The sequence below is a fragment of the Hypanus sabinus genome, chromosome 15 (assembly GCF_030144855.1).
Source record: "Hypanus sabinus isolate sHypSab1 chromosome 15, sHypSab1.hap1, whole genome shotgun sequence".
Lineage (NCBI taxonomy): Eukaryota > Metazoa > Chordata > Chondrichthyes > Myliobatiformes > Dasyatidae > Hypanus > Hypanus sabinus.
Window position 1 is genome coordinate 11312169 of NC_082720.1, and position 17703 is coordinate 11329871.

The 17703-nt window shown below is 46.3% G+C and overlaps 1 protein-coding gene across 1 annotated transcript in view; it reads left to right on the forward strand.

Annotated features, from left to right (window-relative positions):
• The window catches only part of adam19b (ADAM metallopeptidase domain 19b), a 186658-nt gene that overhangs the window by 147129 nt on the left and 21826 nt on the right, over window positions 1–17703 (forward strand). Inside the window, exons 16-18 of the mRNA XM_059989994.1 lie at window positions 4951–5155; window positions 8481–8558; window positions 10875–10983. Coding sequence (XP_059845977.1) covers window positions 4951–5155; window positions 8481–8558; window positions 10875–10983 — 392 coding nt within the window. The remainder of the gene's footprint in view (window positions 1–4950; window positions 5156–8480; window positions 8559–10874; window positions 10984–17703) is intronic.

The window sequence follows — 17703 nt, forward strand, 5'->3', positions numbered from 1 at the left end:
ATTGGGCATAATAGGAAAAGAAGCCCAGGCACTGTCTGAGGGTGGTGGGAAGAGGGAGTTCTAACAGGGGGCGCATACAGTGGGGATCAGGGCCAATGACCCCGTTCTCCACGACATACCCAAGGATAGCGAGTCGGGTGGTTCTGAACACACACTTGTCCCTGTTATAGGTAAGGTTCAGAGCTTTGGCCACTTGGAAAAATCGTTGGAGGTTGGTGTGATCCTGCCAGTCATGACCGCAGATGGTGATGTTATCCAGATATGGAAATGTGGCCTTCAGTTGGCACTGGTCCACCATCCGGTCCATTTCCCTCTGGAAGACAGAGACACCATTCGTGACACTGAAGGGGACGCGCAGGAAATGACAGAGCCTGCCGCCCACCTCGAAGGCGGTGTAGGGGCGGTCCTTCGGGCAGATGGGGAGCTTGTGGTAAGCGGATTTCAGATCTATGGTCGAGTACACCCTGTACTGAGCTATCTGGTTGACCATATCCATGATGCGGGGTAGTAGGTACGCGTCAAGCTGCGTGAACCTATTGATGGTCTGGCTATAGTCCATGACCATCCTATTTTTCTGCCTGGTCTGAACAACAACCACCTGGGCCCTCCAAGGACTTGTGCTTGGCTCAATGATCCCCTCCCTGAGCAGCCGCTGCACCTCCGACAGAATGAAGGCCCTGTCCCCCGCGCTGTACCTCCTGCTTTTAGTTGCCACAGGCTTACAGTCGGGCGTCAGGTTGGCGAACAGCGGTGGGGGAGGGATCTTGAGGGTGGAGAGGCTGCAAGTGGTGTCAGTAGTGCAGCTGTCGCATGGTGCTGGGTGGGATGTGCGGGTTGGTGTGTGTGTGTGGTCAGTAGCGGGGTATATGATGAAATCCTACAAAACTGAGGATTCCTGACAGTGAGTGGTGGGAGGGGCCCGTCATATGCCATAGTCACACTTTTTAGTTGGCTCTGGAAGTCCAGCCCCAATAGCACAGGCGTGCACAGTTGAGGCATGTCCAGTAATGCAAAGTCCCGATATTCTGTGCCCTGCACCCCCAATGTCACTACACAACCCCCCCCCCCCCCGGATGTCTGTGGAATGCGACCCAGAAGCCATGGTGACCCTCTGGCTCACTGGCCGTGTCACGAGTCCACAGCGTTGCATCGTGTCCAGGTGAATAAAACTCTCAGTGCTGCCCATGTCAAACAGGCAGTTAGTCCTGTGCCCCTCCACCAGGATGTCCATCATTAACATTGCAAGCTGGTGTGGGGCACTTTGGTCGAGGGTTACAGAGGCCAGAGTTGAATCGCCGTCTTGGTGCCCGGTAAGCACCCGTGGGTTGGAGGCAGGGCGAGGTGGACCCAACAAAGATGGCCACCCCCATGTCTTGCACGAGGGGGGCAGGCAAGATGGCAGTGACCATGATGGTGACACCCATGCCTCGCACGCGGCGCTGCTCAACCCCGCTCGTGGTTTAGACTTACAGACCTTGGCAAAACGGCCCTTCTTTTCGCAGCTGGTGCAGGTAGCTTCTCAGGCCGGGCCGCGTTTTCGGGGATGCTTTTCAAGTCCGCAGAAGTAACACTGTGTGGACTTGCGGCTGGCAGCCGCTGTGGTTGCTTCGCCGGAGGGTTTCAGGGAGTTAGTGGACTCGCGAGTGGCAGCAGCTGAGGTCAATTGGCCAGGTGGCGGGGTCTGCAGCGTCCAAGGGGCTGGTGGGAGATCGTGTGGCTGGACAGCATCAGCATTGTCCAGAACAGCCTCCAGCGTGTTGGCCAGCTTGTTTGCCGAGCGTAAGGTAAGGTCGGCGTTTTCCAGCAGCTGCTGGCGCACGTACACTGACCTGATCCTCGTAACGAAGGTGTCTCTTCCCAGGAGCTCCACATGCTGTTCCGCCGTCAGTCCCCTGCTGTCGCGGGCCCACACGAGTGTCTGTAGGGCCCGGACAAACTCAGCAGTCGACTCTCTGGTCCACTGCCGCCGTGTCGCTAAGCGATGTTTTGCATAGACGGTGTTCACCGGCCGCAGGTACTGTCTTTTGAGGGCGTCCAGTGCCCCTTGGTAGGTCAGCAGGTCCCTGATAAGGGAGTATACCTGTGGACTGATCTGGAAAGGAGGATTTTGTGCATGGTAGCAGGCCCAGTCACGGGAATCTCTTCCAAGTACGATTGGAAGCATGCAAGCCAGAGTTCAAAGGCAATGCTGCTTTGGGAGTTGAGGATCAATGTCCAATTTTTCCGGACATAAAATACTCTCCACGTTTTAAAATTCCAGCTAATAAAATTGATGCACCATCAATAACTCTTGGAGACGTGAGGCAAGAGATAGGCTTTTATTAGCTGGAAGAGAGAGCACTGTCAGCAGCAAGAGACCACCACACAACATCCTGGAGACTGAGGGAGGAGCAGTGCCTCCAATCGCCTTTATACAGGGGTCTGCTGGAGGAGCCACAGGAGCAGTCAGCAGAGGGGCGTATCCAGACAGGTATATGTAGTTCACCACAGAAAGTTAGATCAGGTGGGGTCCAGGGAGAGCTTGCTAACTGAATACACGATTGGCTCAGTAGCAGATGGTGATGGTGATAAACAACCTGGAGGCCCTGAACAGTTTCAGGCCTTTGGGATCAGCGCTGGGCCCTTTGTTATTTGTCAGCCAAAACAGTGATTCGAATGAGAAGGCGTGGTTAGTACATTTGGACAATACATAATATTAGTGGTGCCATAGACAGTGAAGAAGGTTCTCAAGACTTACATGAGATCGTGATCAGTTGGGAAAATTGGCCAAGTAATGGCAAATGAAGTTAAACTCAGAGTGCAAGATGTTACATTCTAAGAAGACAGATCAGGGTACGATTTTCACTGTGTACATTTTGGCTTTGTGAGGTGTTGGAGTTCAGGTACATAGCTCCCTGAAAGTGGAGTTACAGGTAGATAGGGTGATAAAGAAGGATTTTGGTATGCTGCCTTCATCAGCCTGAGTTTTGAAAGGGTACTGAGTATAGAAAAAGAACTGATATATTCCAGTTGTAAAAGTTGTTAGTGAGGCCACATTTGGAATATTGTGTTCTGTGTTGGTCACTCTTCCATAGGAGAGCTATCATTCACCCGGAAAGAGTGCATAAAAGATTTACAGTGATGCTGCTGGGATGTGAGGGACTGAGTTTCAGAGAGATGTTGAGCAGGGTAGGACTTTATTTATTGGAGTGCGGGAGAATAAGGGATGATTTTATGTGACACGAGGGACATAGGTATGGTGACTGCACAGTCTTTCCCCTAGGGCTGGGGTATCAAGAACTAGGTTTAATATAATAAGGGAGAGATTTGATAGGAACCTGAGGGTAACTTCTTCACCCGGGGGTGATCCATATATGGAATAAGCTGTCAGAGGAAGTGGGTCAGGCAGGTACATTAACAACATCTTCTAAAGCCCTTGTACAGGTACATGGATTTGAAAGACTTATATGGAAAATGGGCTAAGCGAGGGCAGTTTAGATAGAAATCTTGTTTGGCATGGACCAGTTGGGTCACATGGCATGTTTTTACGCTGTCTTATTGTTTGACTCTAGGAGCTGGTTATGGTTTAGCAATTCATCCTGAAGTATAGTACTTTCTCAGTATTGAACAAAACTTTGTTGAGAATTTTAGTTATATCTTTGGAGCAAAACATCTCATGATCTTCTGACAAAGTTCAGACTGTTACCATTCAACCACACTGACATGTTAGCACAGGTGCTCCTTGTGTTATGCCCCTCCAGGTTATGGAAATTCACCCTTACCAAATTCACAAATAACTTAAAAATTTGAGATGTGTAATAAATGTAAAGGGGATTTCTTCTTTTTTCTTTGTTACTGTTGGGAAAGGATTTCTTTTTGTTAACTAGCAGGAATGCTAATTTACTGATAACGAGAATGGTATTCCTTTGTAAACCAAATGGGGATTAATGTTCTTTCTTCTGAGTCTGTAAGCTTTTGGTTGACGGGCTTTTGGACAGATCGGCGCGAGGGGGTCGAGAGAGAGGACGCAATGCTCTAAGCTGGGCGAGGATCGGACCCCAAAGGGGGGTCCGAGGCCGGGAGATTCTCTGAGGGGGGGGGGGATGAAGCTAGATGTGCTTGGTTGACCACTCGGAGGGTCCTGAGCTGTTTGGAGAGTCGAGGAGTTCGGAGGGTCCTGAGCTGCGAGTCGAGGAGTTCGGAGGGGATCGAATGGTGGCCAGAAGACTTCAGTAATTGAGCTCCAACGGCTGTGCACGAAGTGGTTTGGACTTTGATAAGTTTGGCGCCTTTTCTTTAATTTTCTCTTCATATATACTGTATCATTATTAATCACTTAGATATAGTAACCTTTATAAATTGTACTCGGTTAATCGCATATGGTGTACTGTCTGTTTTTGGGCGAGGCGGGGACATCACACAGCATCCACACCAGCTGATTACCCAGTTTGGCGGGGCTGAAGGCTGCTCCCCCTAGACAAGAACGAGCTGAGCGAGCCTGAGGCGACCCAGGGGGTTACATAAAATTTTCTCTTAAGGAACCTGTGTGAGGAAAAAGTCAAATCAACACAATTTATTTTCAGCCTGTGTTTCTTGATGCATGCACAGATGATGTGAGTAAGCATCATGAAAAGTTAAGCTTCTAGGAATGCAAACCCCCAATAATTTGGGCTACCTGTAAATAAAACAAAGTGTGGCCACAGGGGTAATAAAATAGCTGCGGCAAACACTTCAAAATTGAAATTCTGTGATTAACTCTACATTATGAGATCTAGATGCATGGAGTCATAGGCTGAAGATGACAGGCTGAAAAGATGAATATTTGGTATCATACATACTGTCGGTCAATAACAAAGATCGGTATCATTTTAGTCAACATAGTCTTTGTGGTCAAGTGGGCTTGTTCCCCTGCTATATCCCTCCTGGGTTTCTCAGAATTGGTTTAATACTTATGTTTTTCTGTTTTTAAAGGAATGCCAAGTGCGGGAAAATACAGTGTCAAAGTGATGCTAAGAAGCCGCTTGGGACAAATGCTGTTGCCATAGACACCACTATAGTGGTAAATGGGAAGAGGGTGCAGTGCAGGGGAACCCATGTGTACACAACTCCCGAGCTGGAAGGGGACATGTTGGATCCAGGACTGGTCATGACTGGAACAAAGTGCACTGACAACCATGTAAGTTGCTCTGCTAGGAGAAATAAAAGGGTGTGAGGTATGATTGGACTGAGTTAAAATGGACATATCTAATTGACTTTGAAACAGCAGATGCTGTTAGTTCATGCAGAGACACAGCAGGTATCAAGGACTTCAAACAGAATTTTGGCCTTTAATAAAAATGGGACAGTGTGTCAAAGTAGGAAAGTCTCGCTATAACCGGTGAGACCCCATCTGCAGTTCAGTTGAATTCCATTGGTGCTCAGAAGAGTGAGAGGCCAATTTACTGCAATATCTAATGTCAAATATCTGAGATTCTGCGGGGGTTGAAAGAATGGACGTTGAGAGTTTCCCCTTGTGTAGACAATCTAGAACTAGGGGACGTAGTTTAAGGATGTAGCCCATAGCAGACAGGATTAGGAAAGAATTTCTTTTCTAAGATTGTCACATATCTTTTGGAATTCTTTACTTCAAAGAGCAGTGATTCACTGAATATATTCAAGAAGACACAACAGACTGCAGTCTGGAGCAACAGCTGTGTCAGGAACTTAATAGGTTGAGCAGCATTTGTGGAATATGAATAGTTAATGTTTTAGGTCAAGACCTTGTGTCAGGATGAAGGGGAAGAAAGGTGGCCAAATTATCAAGACTGGGCTAGTAACCAAAAACATTGGCCATCCTGTCTGCCTCCACAGACGCTGCCTGACCTGCTGAGTTCCTCCAGCAGTATGTTTTTGACCCAGTCATTCTAGGTTTCAAAGGTACATTTAATGTCAGAGAGATGTAGAATCAAAGAAACATAGAAACCCTATGGCACAATACAGGCCCTTCGGCCCACAAAGTTGTGCTGAACACGTCCCTACCTCAGAAATTACTAGGCTTACCTATAGCCCTCTATCATACTAAGCTCCATGTACCTATCTAAAAGCCTCTTAAAAGGCCTTATCGTATCCGCCTCCACCACCGTTGGAGCCCATTCAACGCATTCACCACTCTCTGTACCTACTCCCCAGCGCCTTAAACCTGTGCCCTCTTGTGGCAACCATTTCAGCCCTGGGAAAAAGCCTCTGACCGTCCACACAATCAATGCCTCTCATCATCTTATACACCTTTATCAGGTCACCTCTCATCCTCTGTCAGTCCAAGGGGAAACAGCCGAGTTCACTCAACCTGTTTTCATAAGCCATGCTCCCCAATCCAGGCAACATCCTTGTAAATCTCCTCTGCACACTTTCTATGGCTTCCACATCCTTCCTGTAGTGAGGGGACCAGAACTGAACTCAGTATTCTGACCAATATACATCCTGAAAGTCCATGAAAATGGAGTGCCCCCAAAAAATGAATGACAGTTAAATGTTAGAACCTCAAAGTCCCCTTTCGCTCCACTCCCTCTCGTGTGTAAGTGGCAGCGAGCACCAATCCCCCTCCCCACCAGCAAAAAAAGGCATCGGCACCCACCTCCGAGCACTCAAGCATGAGCGAAGCAACAGCAGAGATACGGACTTGCAGTTACTCCAAAGACTACACTGTTCACCCGGCATTTGACAAACCACAGTCTCTCTCTCTCTCCCAGTAAGGGCGAAAGAGGTGTCTCTGTTTCACAGCGAGAGGGGAAACATAAAAAATCACCTTGTTGGTTCACAATGTTAAAAGTCTGTTGCGTCACTTTTTCAGAGCTCTGTGCCCAAAGATTTCAGATCTCTGGGCATACAGCCTTAGATCTTCCATCTCCTCTGACACACAACGGTCTTCTGCTCGGACACTGACCTCTGATCTCCCCCCGTCATCCCTCTAGCATTGACAATGGCTGCAGATGTGGCTTAGGTGTTTATCAGCAGCTGGGTTGTTCGGTTTGGCACTCCATCTGATATTTCCTCTGACTGAGATACCCAATTCATATCGGACCTCTCCCCAGAACCTTGGCATTAGGATACATCACACCGTGATTTATCTCCTGCTGTCCAAAGCCTATGCGAGCAGTTTCACCGCTCCTTAAAGGCTGCTCCGAGGGCTTCCCAGATCGATGAGTGTTGGCACCATTGTCTCCCATGGGTCCTGCTGGGGCTCAGAACTGCTCCAAAGTAGGACCTACAGTTGTCTGGTTAAGTTGGTATACAGGCAGCTGTTACGAGTGCCAGATGATGTCATTCCTGACTCCAGGACTGTCCGGTCGGAACCTCAATAGCGTTTCACCTTCTTCAGTAAATTCAATTCCTTTTCACCTGTTCCTACCTCCCATCATGGTGTATGGCCCACTTTTGTCCCTGTTGACCTACAGTCAGCCTCATTTGCTTTCATCCTCCACGATGCTCACCAACATCCCCTTATGCCCCCTCATGATGCCTGTTTTGTGCTTTGGGGCAGGAAGAAAAGACTTTTATCATAGATAAGAGGGGTAAACCTGAACATATTTCAGTAGATCACCTTAAACTGGCCCACCCAAGATTTGAAGTATTCTGCTGTCATGCGCTTGGTGTCGGGACATGACCATGAGCATGCCAACACGTTCTGGAAGAGCCAGAGACACCTGCCGTGCCTCCGCCCATGGAACCCAGGACCCGAGCCGGGCCGCTCATTTGAGCTCCAGAGGGGCTCACCACGCCAGTTTTGGTGAATTCTAGGGTGAGCCTGTGTCGGATTTCGTAATTGGGAGAAACATACATAGTTCACAACCACAAATGTTGAGTTGGGGTTTTGCTTTAAGAGACTGGTCTGACTTGATGACGTTATTATGTAAAAGGTTTCTCAGCACACTTTTGTGGTGTAGGTTTAATGACGTGTTATGGATTTCATTAAACATAAAATACCTCACTTTGTTTTATTGTGGAGACCTACAGAACCACTGTAGTCTCAGTGTTGACTGTATCTCCACAAAGGACATGGTAGCACTGGAGATGGGGAAGGGTGGTGGTGTTCACTAACGAGGAGAGAATGGAGAGCCTAGGTGTGTTTTCTTTCGAGTGAAGAAGGCTAAGAGGGAACATGATTAAGGTGTATAAAATTATGTGGGGTATTGGATGGGTAGACTGCAAGAAACTTTAATATCAGAAGACCTAAATGTAAGGTTTAGAGGGGATCTGAAGGTGTCCTTTTTCACCCAGTGGAGAGTACCTGAGAGAGGTGGAAGCAGTTGCTGACACCATTCTGTAAGTGTGTGGATGATGGCTAGAAGTTGGGATTGATATGGATCGGTGCACAGTGGTCAATGCAAATGTAGATGGGTCAAAAGGCCTGATTTTGTGTTGTGAGATGGTTAGGTTGAAGATTTCCAGGATTTTAACCTGGTTCATCTATGTAAGAGCAAATGGCTATTTTCCCTTTGCTTATGGGTTCTTTGTTCCAACAGATCTGTTTTGAAGGACGGTGTCAGAATGCTTCCTTCCTGGCTGCTGATGAGTGTGCTGCAAAATGCCACAATCACGGGGTAAGTGTGAAACACATCGGTACTCAAGGAACTTGGGAGTGAGCTGTGAGTTGCATTGTATTATTGAGCTTGGGTCTCAAGGTTAATAATTAATGAAACACCTATAGACACCACAAACTCCTGCAGTGCCTCAGTCACGTGATTTGAAGTGAGTCACAGAGCAACACAGCACAGAGCCAGACCCTATGGCCCAACCTGACCGTGCTGACCAAACTGCCTGCCTGAACGAGTCCCACTTGCATGTTTGTCCCAAAGCGTGATGCTTTGGCAGCTCAGATTTCAAATCTGGCTTCCTCTGTGAGGAGTCTCTGTAGTCCTCCCTGTGGTTTTCCCCAGTTGCTCCAGTTTCCTCCCACAGCCCAAAGACAGACTGGGTAGGTTAATTGGTCATTGTATATTGTCCCTTGATTAGGTTAGGGTTAAATTTGGGGTTGTTGGGGATTGCTGATGTTGACGAGAAGGGCCAGTAGGGCCACCTCCCCACTGTTTCTCTAAATAAATAAATCTTTGCTATTTGTGTAGCTGTCCAAATCTGTTTCGGAGTTGTATCATACTCACCTCTACCACTTCCCCTGCACCTTATTCCAGATACCCACCACCTGCTGTGTGGAAAAACTTGCTCCTCACGTCCCCTTTAAATCCCTCCCTTTTCACCTCAAATCTGTGCTCTCCAGTTGTAGACTCACTTGCCCTGGGACCATTCATCCTGTCTGTGACTGGATTATCTTCCAGGGATTCCCCCCCCCCCCTCACCCAACCAAGTTCTGAAGCTTCCACCCAGATATACTATATCATAATGCCATCTGAGTTGGACGTTAACTGGACTGGACATCAACTAGACTAAGTCTATCAGCTGCAGTATGCTCTGCACTCTTTCGAAGACCTTTACCAGAAACTTCAAGGACCTATTTCTGATCTATATCCTGACAAAATAAATCCACATGTTAAGGGAACAAATTCAAAATAGTTTAGCACAAACAATAGTTCATCAATCTTTAAGTGGGATTCCCAATGGTGACATAAGCACAGCCTCTATTGGCTCTTGTGGAAATGAGAATCTCTTTATGAAAATAATACTTGGAGTACAGATTATGAATAAAGTTTTTAACTCCCACCAGTTAAATTGCAGCAATGATTAATTGTATTGTGCCACACTAACTGGTTGTCATTACAGAAACCTGGGATTGAAGCTTTAATTGTTGTGAGGGTCGGGTGAGGATATATGGAAGAGTTTTGAAGCTTTAGGCAACCAGAGACGGAGAGCCTAAATCCAGAGGGCAAAGGTTTAAGTTGAGAGGGTAAGGGGCTCTGAGGGCATGCTTTTCACCCTCAGCGTGGTGGGGCATGGAACAAACTGCCAGAGGAGCTGATAGAACTGTACAACATTAAAGACTTTTGGACAGGTACATGGATTGAGAAGATTTGAGGGAAATGGGCCAAATGCAGGCAGATAGATAGGTGTCTTAACTGGGGTTGATAAGTTATGCCAAGCGGCTCGTTTCCATCCTGTAAGACTATGAATTTAGAATGCTGCAGAGTTTCCACAGGGTTATGAATTTGTATTGCATAACTGTGTAATTCAAAGTGAAGATTCTAGTTGTGGTCAACAACGAACGAGAGATTATGGAGCACCACATCACAATTAATGGGAAGCTAGGGAGGTGAATCAATGTATAATCACTGAGGGAAGTTTTGAGAAGACAGTTGAAAGTAGAGATACAGGCGATTCCTGGATAACAAATGGGCTATGTTTTTACACATATTCATAAATCAATTTTGTCATAAATTGGAAAATACACAGAAATTAACTTGATATGGTAACCATGCTTCCACAGTATTGTAATGAATGATGCCAAAAGCACTCAGATGAATAATAAAGAAAAAAATACTACGGGGGAGGGGAGCGAAGGAGGAGGAAAGTAGTTCTACTGTCTGTGGAAGTAAACGATTGTGTGCATATTAGACCAGAAATTAATAATGTTGTAAAAGCACATTCAAATGTAGTGGTTTCCCACAAGTCAGTGATTATTAATCTATGAATGGCCTGGAATCAGCTGGAAAGTTTTAAAGAGAATGTTAGAACTGTAAGGCAGAAGACTTTATAGAAAAAGGAGATGGTGTATAAAGTCTGGGGCATCTCAGAGTATAGGGGCTCTGGTGAAATGGTGATCACAGACAGGAGTGCTGTGCAGGGAAGCTCCAGGAGAAACAGAGGGATCATTGAACTGGACAGGCGATCACCGATGCCTTTCTGCATGAACAATCATGGTTAAAATGATGGGTTTTTGATGGTGCTTTTCTCTTATCTTGGCCCAGGTCTGTAACAACAACCACAATTGCCACTGCGAGCCCGGCTGGGCACCACCTTTCTGCAACAAACGGGGCCACGGAGGCAGTGTGGATGGTGGAGTTGGAAAGCCTGACTGTACGTGAGGGATGAGTGTTCATTGTCACAATGCTGCATGAATATAATTCCCACTTTAATTCTAGACGGCACACTGTAGGTGCTGCAGACACAATGTAAAACCTCACTGGGCAGAGAGTCGGGTGAATGCACAGTCTTTCTCCTGGGGAAAAGGAATGAAGGCTTAAGATGAAAGGAGAAAGGTTTCAAAGGACCTGAGGGGCAACTTCTTCATGCAAAGGGTGTTTGTATAATGGAATGAGCTGCAGCAGGAAGAGGTTGAAACAGGTACAGTAACAACATTTGCAAGACACATGGACAGGTATGTAGATATGAAAGGTTTAGAGGGATATGGAGCAAATGTGGGAAAAGGGATTTGGTTGGGAATGGATGGGTTGAGCCGAAGAGGCCTGTATCTGTCACAAACAAGAGAAAATCTGCAGATGTTAGAAATCCGAGCAACACACACACATACACACACACTCACTCACCCCCCCACCCCCCCCCACTCCCGGGCAAGGCAGAGTCTGTGGAAAAGAGTAAACTGTTGATACTTCTGTCCGAGACCCTTCATCAGAATTGGAAAAACAGATAAGGAGTCAGAGTAAGAAACTGAGGGGAGGGGAGGAAGAAACACGGTGATGGGTGAAACTGGGAGGGAGAGGGGGTGAAGTAAAGAGCAGGAAAGTTGATTAGTGTAAGAGATACAAGGCTGGAGAAACGGGAATCTGATAGGAGAGGACAGAAGGCCATGAAAGAAAGAAAAGGGGGAGGAGTACCAGAGGGAGGTGAGAGGTAGGTAAGAAGAGGTGAGAGAGGGAAATGGGAATAGTGAAGGGGTGAGCATTACTGGAAGTTTGAGATCAATGCTCATGCCATCAGGTTGGAGGCTACCCAGATGGAATAAGAGGTGTTGCTCCTCCAACCTGAGTGTGGCTTCATTGTGATAGTAGAGGAGGCCATGGACTGACATGTCGGAATGGGAATGGGAAGTAGAATTAAGATGGGTGGCCACTGGGAGATCCTGCTTTTTCTAGTGGACGGATGGTAGGTGCTTGGTGAAGTAGACGCCCAATCTGCATCAGATCTCCCCGATATACAAGAGGCCACACCGGGATTCTGCGCTGTATTGCTCCATATCTCTATTGCAAACAAATGAAACTGGGACTTAAAGGGTTAAATTGACTCGTATGTAGAATATTCCCCTCAATTTAGTTGATTCAGGAGTGATCTAATCAAAGTATTTCAGATAATTCAATTAAAAGTCCTTTGGGAACAAAGCAGGGAATTTAAAGAACATTGAATTAGAAACAGGCCATAGGGAGATGACGTCAGGAAGCATTACTTCATACTGCAGAAATCCAGTGCATTCTGTCCACTGCTGAATGGCTGTGAAGGCAAGCAAATGAAAAATTCAAACCAGTGATTAGTATACTTGGCTTGGCAAAAGTATTAATAATTATAAACCAAGCCTGCAGACAGCGTTAAATTGCAGAACTGTCTGGATTTAAAGCTGAGTGCCTGCTCCTTGATGAAAATTACTGCAGCTCTTTGCTGCCTCTGAATTTATACTTGTGGGAGATTATGTGGCTGTGAGAAAGATAGTAGGAGAGAAGTACTCCAGATTGTGGTAGACACTGCTGTCTGCCCACACTTGCTTCAGCCCCATGCTCTCTTCCTGTGGTTAGCCCTGCTATATATGGCTTTGATTTTCAATCTGATTGAGGTCTGATTTCTGCGGCCTTTGAGAAGAGGAGTCGGCCTCAAGCAGCAGCCAGGCTTGAGAACCCTTCCCTGAACATTCCTGATAACTTACTGACACAGGAGGCTGCAGATATCTTTACATGATTTTGTTGTCAAAAATTTCACTCCAGAACAATGAGCAGGACGAATCATCTCGGGTCTTGTCCCTATGAGAAACAAGCATTGATAAACACAAGAGATTGCACTTGTTGGATACTGGAGCTGAAACAAACTGGAAAATGTCATTTGGTCCAATGGCATCTGCAAAGGCTAAGGGTCTGTTGATGTTTTAGGGTGAGCCTGAGTGAGTTTGACTTGATGCACAAGTCCTTCAAAACCCAAATCATTGACTATCTCTTTGTCTCCACGGATATTACCTAACACTGAGTTCCTCCAGCAATTCGGTTTGACTTTGCTTTTAGCATCATGCTACCATCTGATAGATGCCTTTGGTGCTTTTGCTTCACTGCTGTTCTTTCCAACTCCCTGATGCCCACATGCGATAATGGACCTAGTGAGACTGAAGGTGAGGGATTGGAAATTTATTTAAAATATTATTATACAGTAAATTAGAAAAGGAAATAACTTTTCAATCAGGTCAGGGATTTCATTAGATGTAAAGCAGATCCAACTGCTTGAGCCAGGGTGCTCTTGGCTTGGTTAGTCGAGGGTAGAGCAGGAAGTCATACGGGAGCCACTGACATCCAACCTGTGTCAGACTTCCACTTTCCAAGATGCAATCATGACAATGTTGACCTGTGAATGGATGTTACTTGATGGAAGGCCCAGCGAAACTCTTCAGCCCCATATTGCAGGGCACGTTTCGATAGATTGACTGCTCCTTCCCTGCTCTGAGTTCATCTGCTTTGTAAGAGTTGGTCAGATCACTTGGTGAAGCATCTGTTCTGCACTTGTGTTAACTTGCTGAGAAGTGTCTGCAATAGTCCTGATGCCACATAACCTGCTGCCCATGAAAGAGACTCAAAGCTCAAGATGTCAGATGTGTTTGTGCTTTTACTTATAAGAACTCGTGATCCAAGATCAGAATTATGATGCCAAGAGCCAATTCCACCATCCAGTTATATTATGGCCTATTATGTGAACCCCAGCTCCTGTTCCCTGCTCACACCCCACAATCAACTCCCACAACCAGTACAAATTTTAAACGCAAGAGATTCTATAGATGCTGGAAGTCTTGGGAAACACACACAAAATTCTGGAGAATTCAGCAAATCTGGCAGCATCTATGGAAGGGAATAAATAGCTGATGTTTTGAGCTGAGACCCCTCTTCACAACTGGAAAGGATGGGGCCAGAAGCCAGAATAGGAATGTAGGGGGTAGGGGGATTACAAGCTGGCTGGTGATTGGTAAGCGAGTCTGGGTGAGCATCTGACATCACAGAGGGGAGGGCAGTGAGAAACGGTCTCACACAGCTCCATCGAATGAAAGGTTTAACCTTCTTCAGGGTAGGCATACCTCAAAGAAACTTCGCAGTGGAGCAGCAAATCATACAATCAAACAGTCGGTGTTTCAGACCTTCTGTCTCAGTCCAACATTGTAGTTTCCTGCAAAGATAACATTGTAAGGATTCACAGTCCTCTGAGAGCAGGAATTCCTTATCTCGTAAGTGGTTAACCCTTTACACTGAGACTAACTTGATCCAATAGGGCTGCTGCCTGCCATAGTTCTGTTGTGCAGGAAGGGTTAACTGCAAAACTGTGCAGTAGCTTGCTGTTCATTACAGTTTGGAACTATGAGACTAGTGCCACCTGATGGTGAAAACAAGAATTACACACTGCTCTCTTATGTCCTGCATATACAAGCTGGTGAGTGGTCAAATTGAGTAACAAGAAGTCTCTTACCTAAATGAGGAATCTGCACATTTTCTGCCTTTCTGTGTCTACTGGGTGCATCAAGGCCATCAATGAACCTGTTCATGTTCCACGATTTCTCCCATACTCTTGAAAACTCACTGTATGCAAGTTGCTCAATGGACCTGAGAGTTGATTTGTCCCCATTGGTTCTGTCCCTTCTTTCCTACATCCATCAGTGCCCTGGCTCTGATCATCTTAATTTTACTATGGACCTCCAGTCCCTATACACTTCCATTCCCCCTCCCCCCCCCCATCAGGAGAGTCTTAATAGCTCTTCACTTCTTTCTGGACAACAGACCTAACCAAATCCACCCACCCTCCTCTTCTGGCAGAACTGGTTTTCATCCTCAACAATTTCTCTTTCAGCTCCTCTCATTTTCTCAAAAGCAAAGGTGTAGCCATGGGCACCTACATATGCCCCAGCTATACCTGTTTTTGTCAGCCACATGGAACAAGCCTACAATGGTAATGCTCCCCAAATCTTTCTCTGCAATATCAACAGCTGCATTGGCACTGCTTCCTGTACCCTTGTGGAGTTCCTCAATGCCATCAACTTTGCCTGCAACTTCCACTCTGCCTATAAATTTCTCGGTCCATCTGACACCTCTGTCCTCTTTCTCAATCCGTCTCCATCTCTGACATCTTTTACAAGCAAACTGATTCTCCCGGTTTCTTGAATATTTCTTCCCACCCTGTCACTTGTTTAAAAACTTACTCAACCCTCCCCACTGATCTCTCTCCTGGCACTTAATCCTGCAACCGTGATGTGTTACACTTGCCCCTACACTCCACCCTCCTCCGCATTCTGAACAATCTTTCCAGGCGAGATGTCACTTCACCTGCAAGTCTTTTGGGGTCATCCAGTGCTCCTGACTATATCTGTGGGACTCGATGCAGTCTGGGGAGACAGCTGTGTTAGGCCCCTTCACTCTGTCCATTGCAAAAGCAGTTCTCCAGGGGATTCCTATTCCCATTCTGACATGTCTGTCCATGGCCTGTTTTACTGCCATGATCAGACTAAACTCAGGTTGAAGGAGCAATGCCTCATATTCTGCCTGGGTAGCCTCCAACCTGATGGTTTAAGCATTGATTTTGCCCCCTTCTTTCTTCCTTCCATTCCCCATTCTGGTTACTGTCCCACCCCTTCTCTTCTCATCACCTGCCCATCACATCCCTCTGGTGCCTTTCCTCCTTCCCTTTCTCCTATAGTCCATTGTCCTCTGCAGTGAGATTCCTTCTTCTGCAGCCTTTTACCTTTTCCATCTTCCTACTTCACCCCCCACCCACCCTCTTCCTTCCTCATATTGTCTCATCTATCACCTGCCAGGCTGTATTCATTCCCCTCCCCTGCCTTCATACTCTCCGTTCTGCCCGTTTCCTTTCCAGTCCTGATGAAGGGTCTCAGCTCAAAATATCAGCTGTTTATTCCTTCCGTAGATGCTACATGAGTTGCTGAGCTCCTTGTGTGTGTGTGTGTGTGTGTGTGTGTGTGTGTGTGTGTGTGTTGCTGGGACTTGTATGGGTTGGTTCTAACTATAATAGCACTTTTTCCAAACAGTGTAGTGATGAATTAACTTGGCCTCTGTGAAATCCCTGAAGAAGTAGCAAGAGTGAGTAAATTATGTCAAACTTACTCTTGACTGAAGAGATCAAATCCTATTGTTTTGTCCTAATTGGCAGCATTCTTACTTCCAAGTTAAATTGTTCAAAACCCACTCCAGATAATTATTTTATTATTATTCATTTCCACTGGCAAGGCTAGTATTTATTGCTCACCCTTAATTGTACCTAAATTGAGAAGCTTTCAAAGCCATTTCAGAGAGCATTTGAGAGCCAGCCACAAGGTGTAGACCAGATCAGTTAAGGACGGTAGATTTCCTCCCTGGTGTCAGGAAGTGAGGAGGAGGCCTGACCTGAGATAATTTAGCAGGTAAAAAATTTTTACTAATAAGCTGCAAAATAACAAGCCATGGGGTGGGTCACAAAATAAGAGAGAACAGATACTGAAGGCTGGGAACAAGTGTTTGAGGCTATATGTGTGTTGGTGTGAGCTGGGTTTAAATAGGCTGCGGGTGTTGAGTAGGAAACGAGTGGCAGGTGACTCCTGTTAGCTGGGTGGAGACTGGGTGGTGTGCCTGCCTGTGCAATTTCCCCATAAACTTCCCCTGTGTGATTCAATTGACTTCCAGGTTCCAAAGACGTGGGTAAAAAGGTTAATTAGCCACTGTAAATCACTGTTCTGGAGGTCACTGGTTGAATCTTGGGGGAGAGGGGTAGTTGACAAGAATGTTAAGAACGTGGGTTTTTAGGAAAATAATGGAAGCAATAGGATTGCTTCATGAACTCCATGGGCCTCCCTCCTATGTTGCGGGAAGCTGTGAAGTCTGAGAGCAAGTAAATGAATCACTCTGCCTTTTTAGTGAAGTTACCATTCTGCTTGAAACTGTGTTGAATAGAATAGTTTTGATTCTTAATTAACTGAGTAAGCCCTTACAAACACAAACATTTTAGTTTTCAATCCACAATGGATATACCATCTTTATTAGAGAGTTGATAGATGACAGAGGAGAAACTGCCTTGGATTGGAAGCTAGAAGCACAGGAATCTTCCTATTTTTCTGATATCTGAAAACAGAGTCTGTCACTTGGCTTTACCAGACCTCAGAGCTTGTTTTTTGAGCTCCCATATGATGTGCTTGGGAGTTGATGTGTACCTTTTATACTGCTATCCTAATGTAGAAAAGTGACAAGAGCTTACAGATAACACACACAAAATGCTGGTAGAACGCAGCAGACCATGCAGCATCTATAGAGAGAAGTGCTGTCGACGTTTCGGGCCGAGACCCATCGTCAGGACTAAATGAAAGGAAATATAGTAAGAGATTTGAAAGTAGGAGGGGGAGGGGTAAATGCGAAATGATAGGAGAAGACTGGAGGGGGTGGGGTGAAGCTGAGAGCCGGAAAGGTGATTGGCAAAAGGGATACAGAGCTAGAGAAGGGGAAGGATCATGGGACGGGAGGCCTAGGGAGAAAGAAGGGGGGAGGGGAGCACCAGAGGGAGATGGAGAACAGGCAGAGTGATGGGCAGTGAGAGAGAAAAAAAAGGGAGGGGGAGAAAAAACAA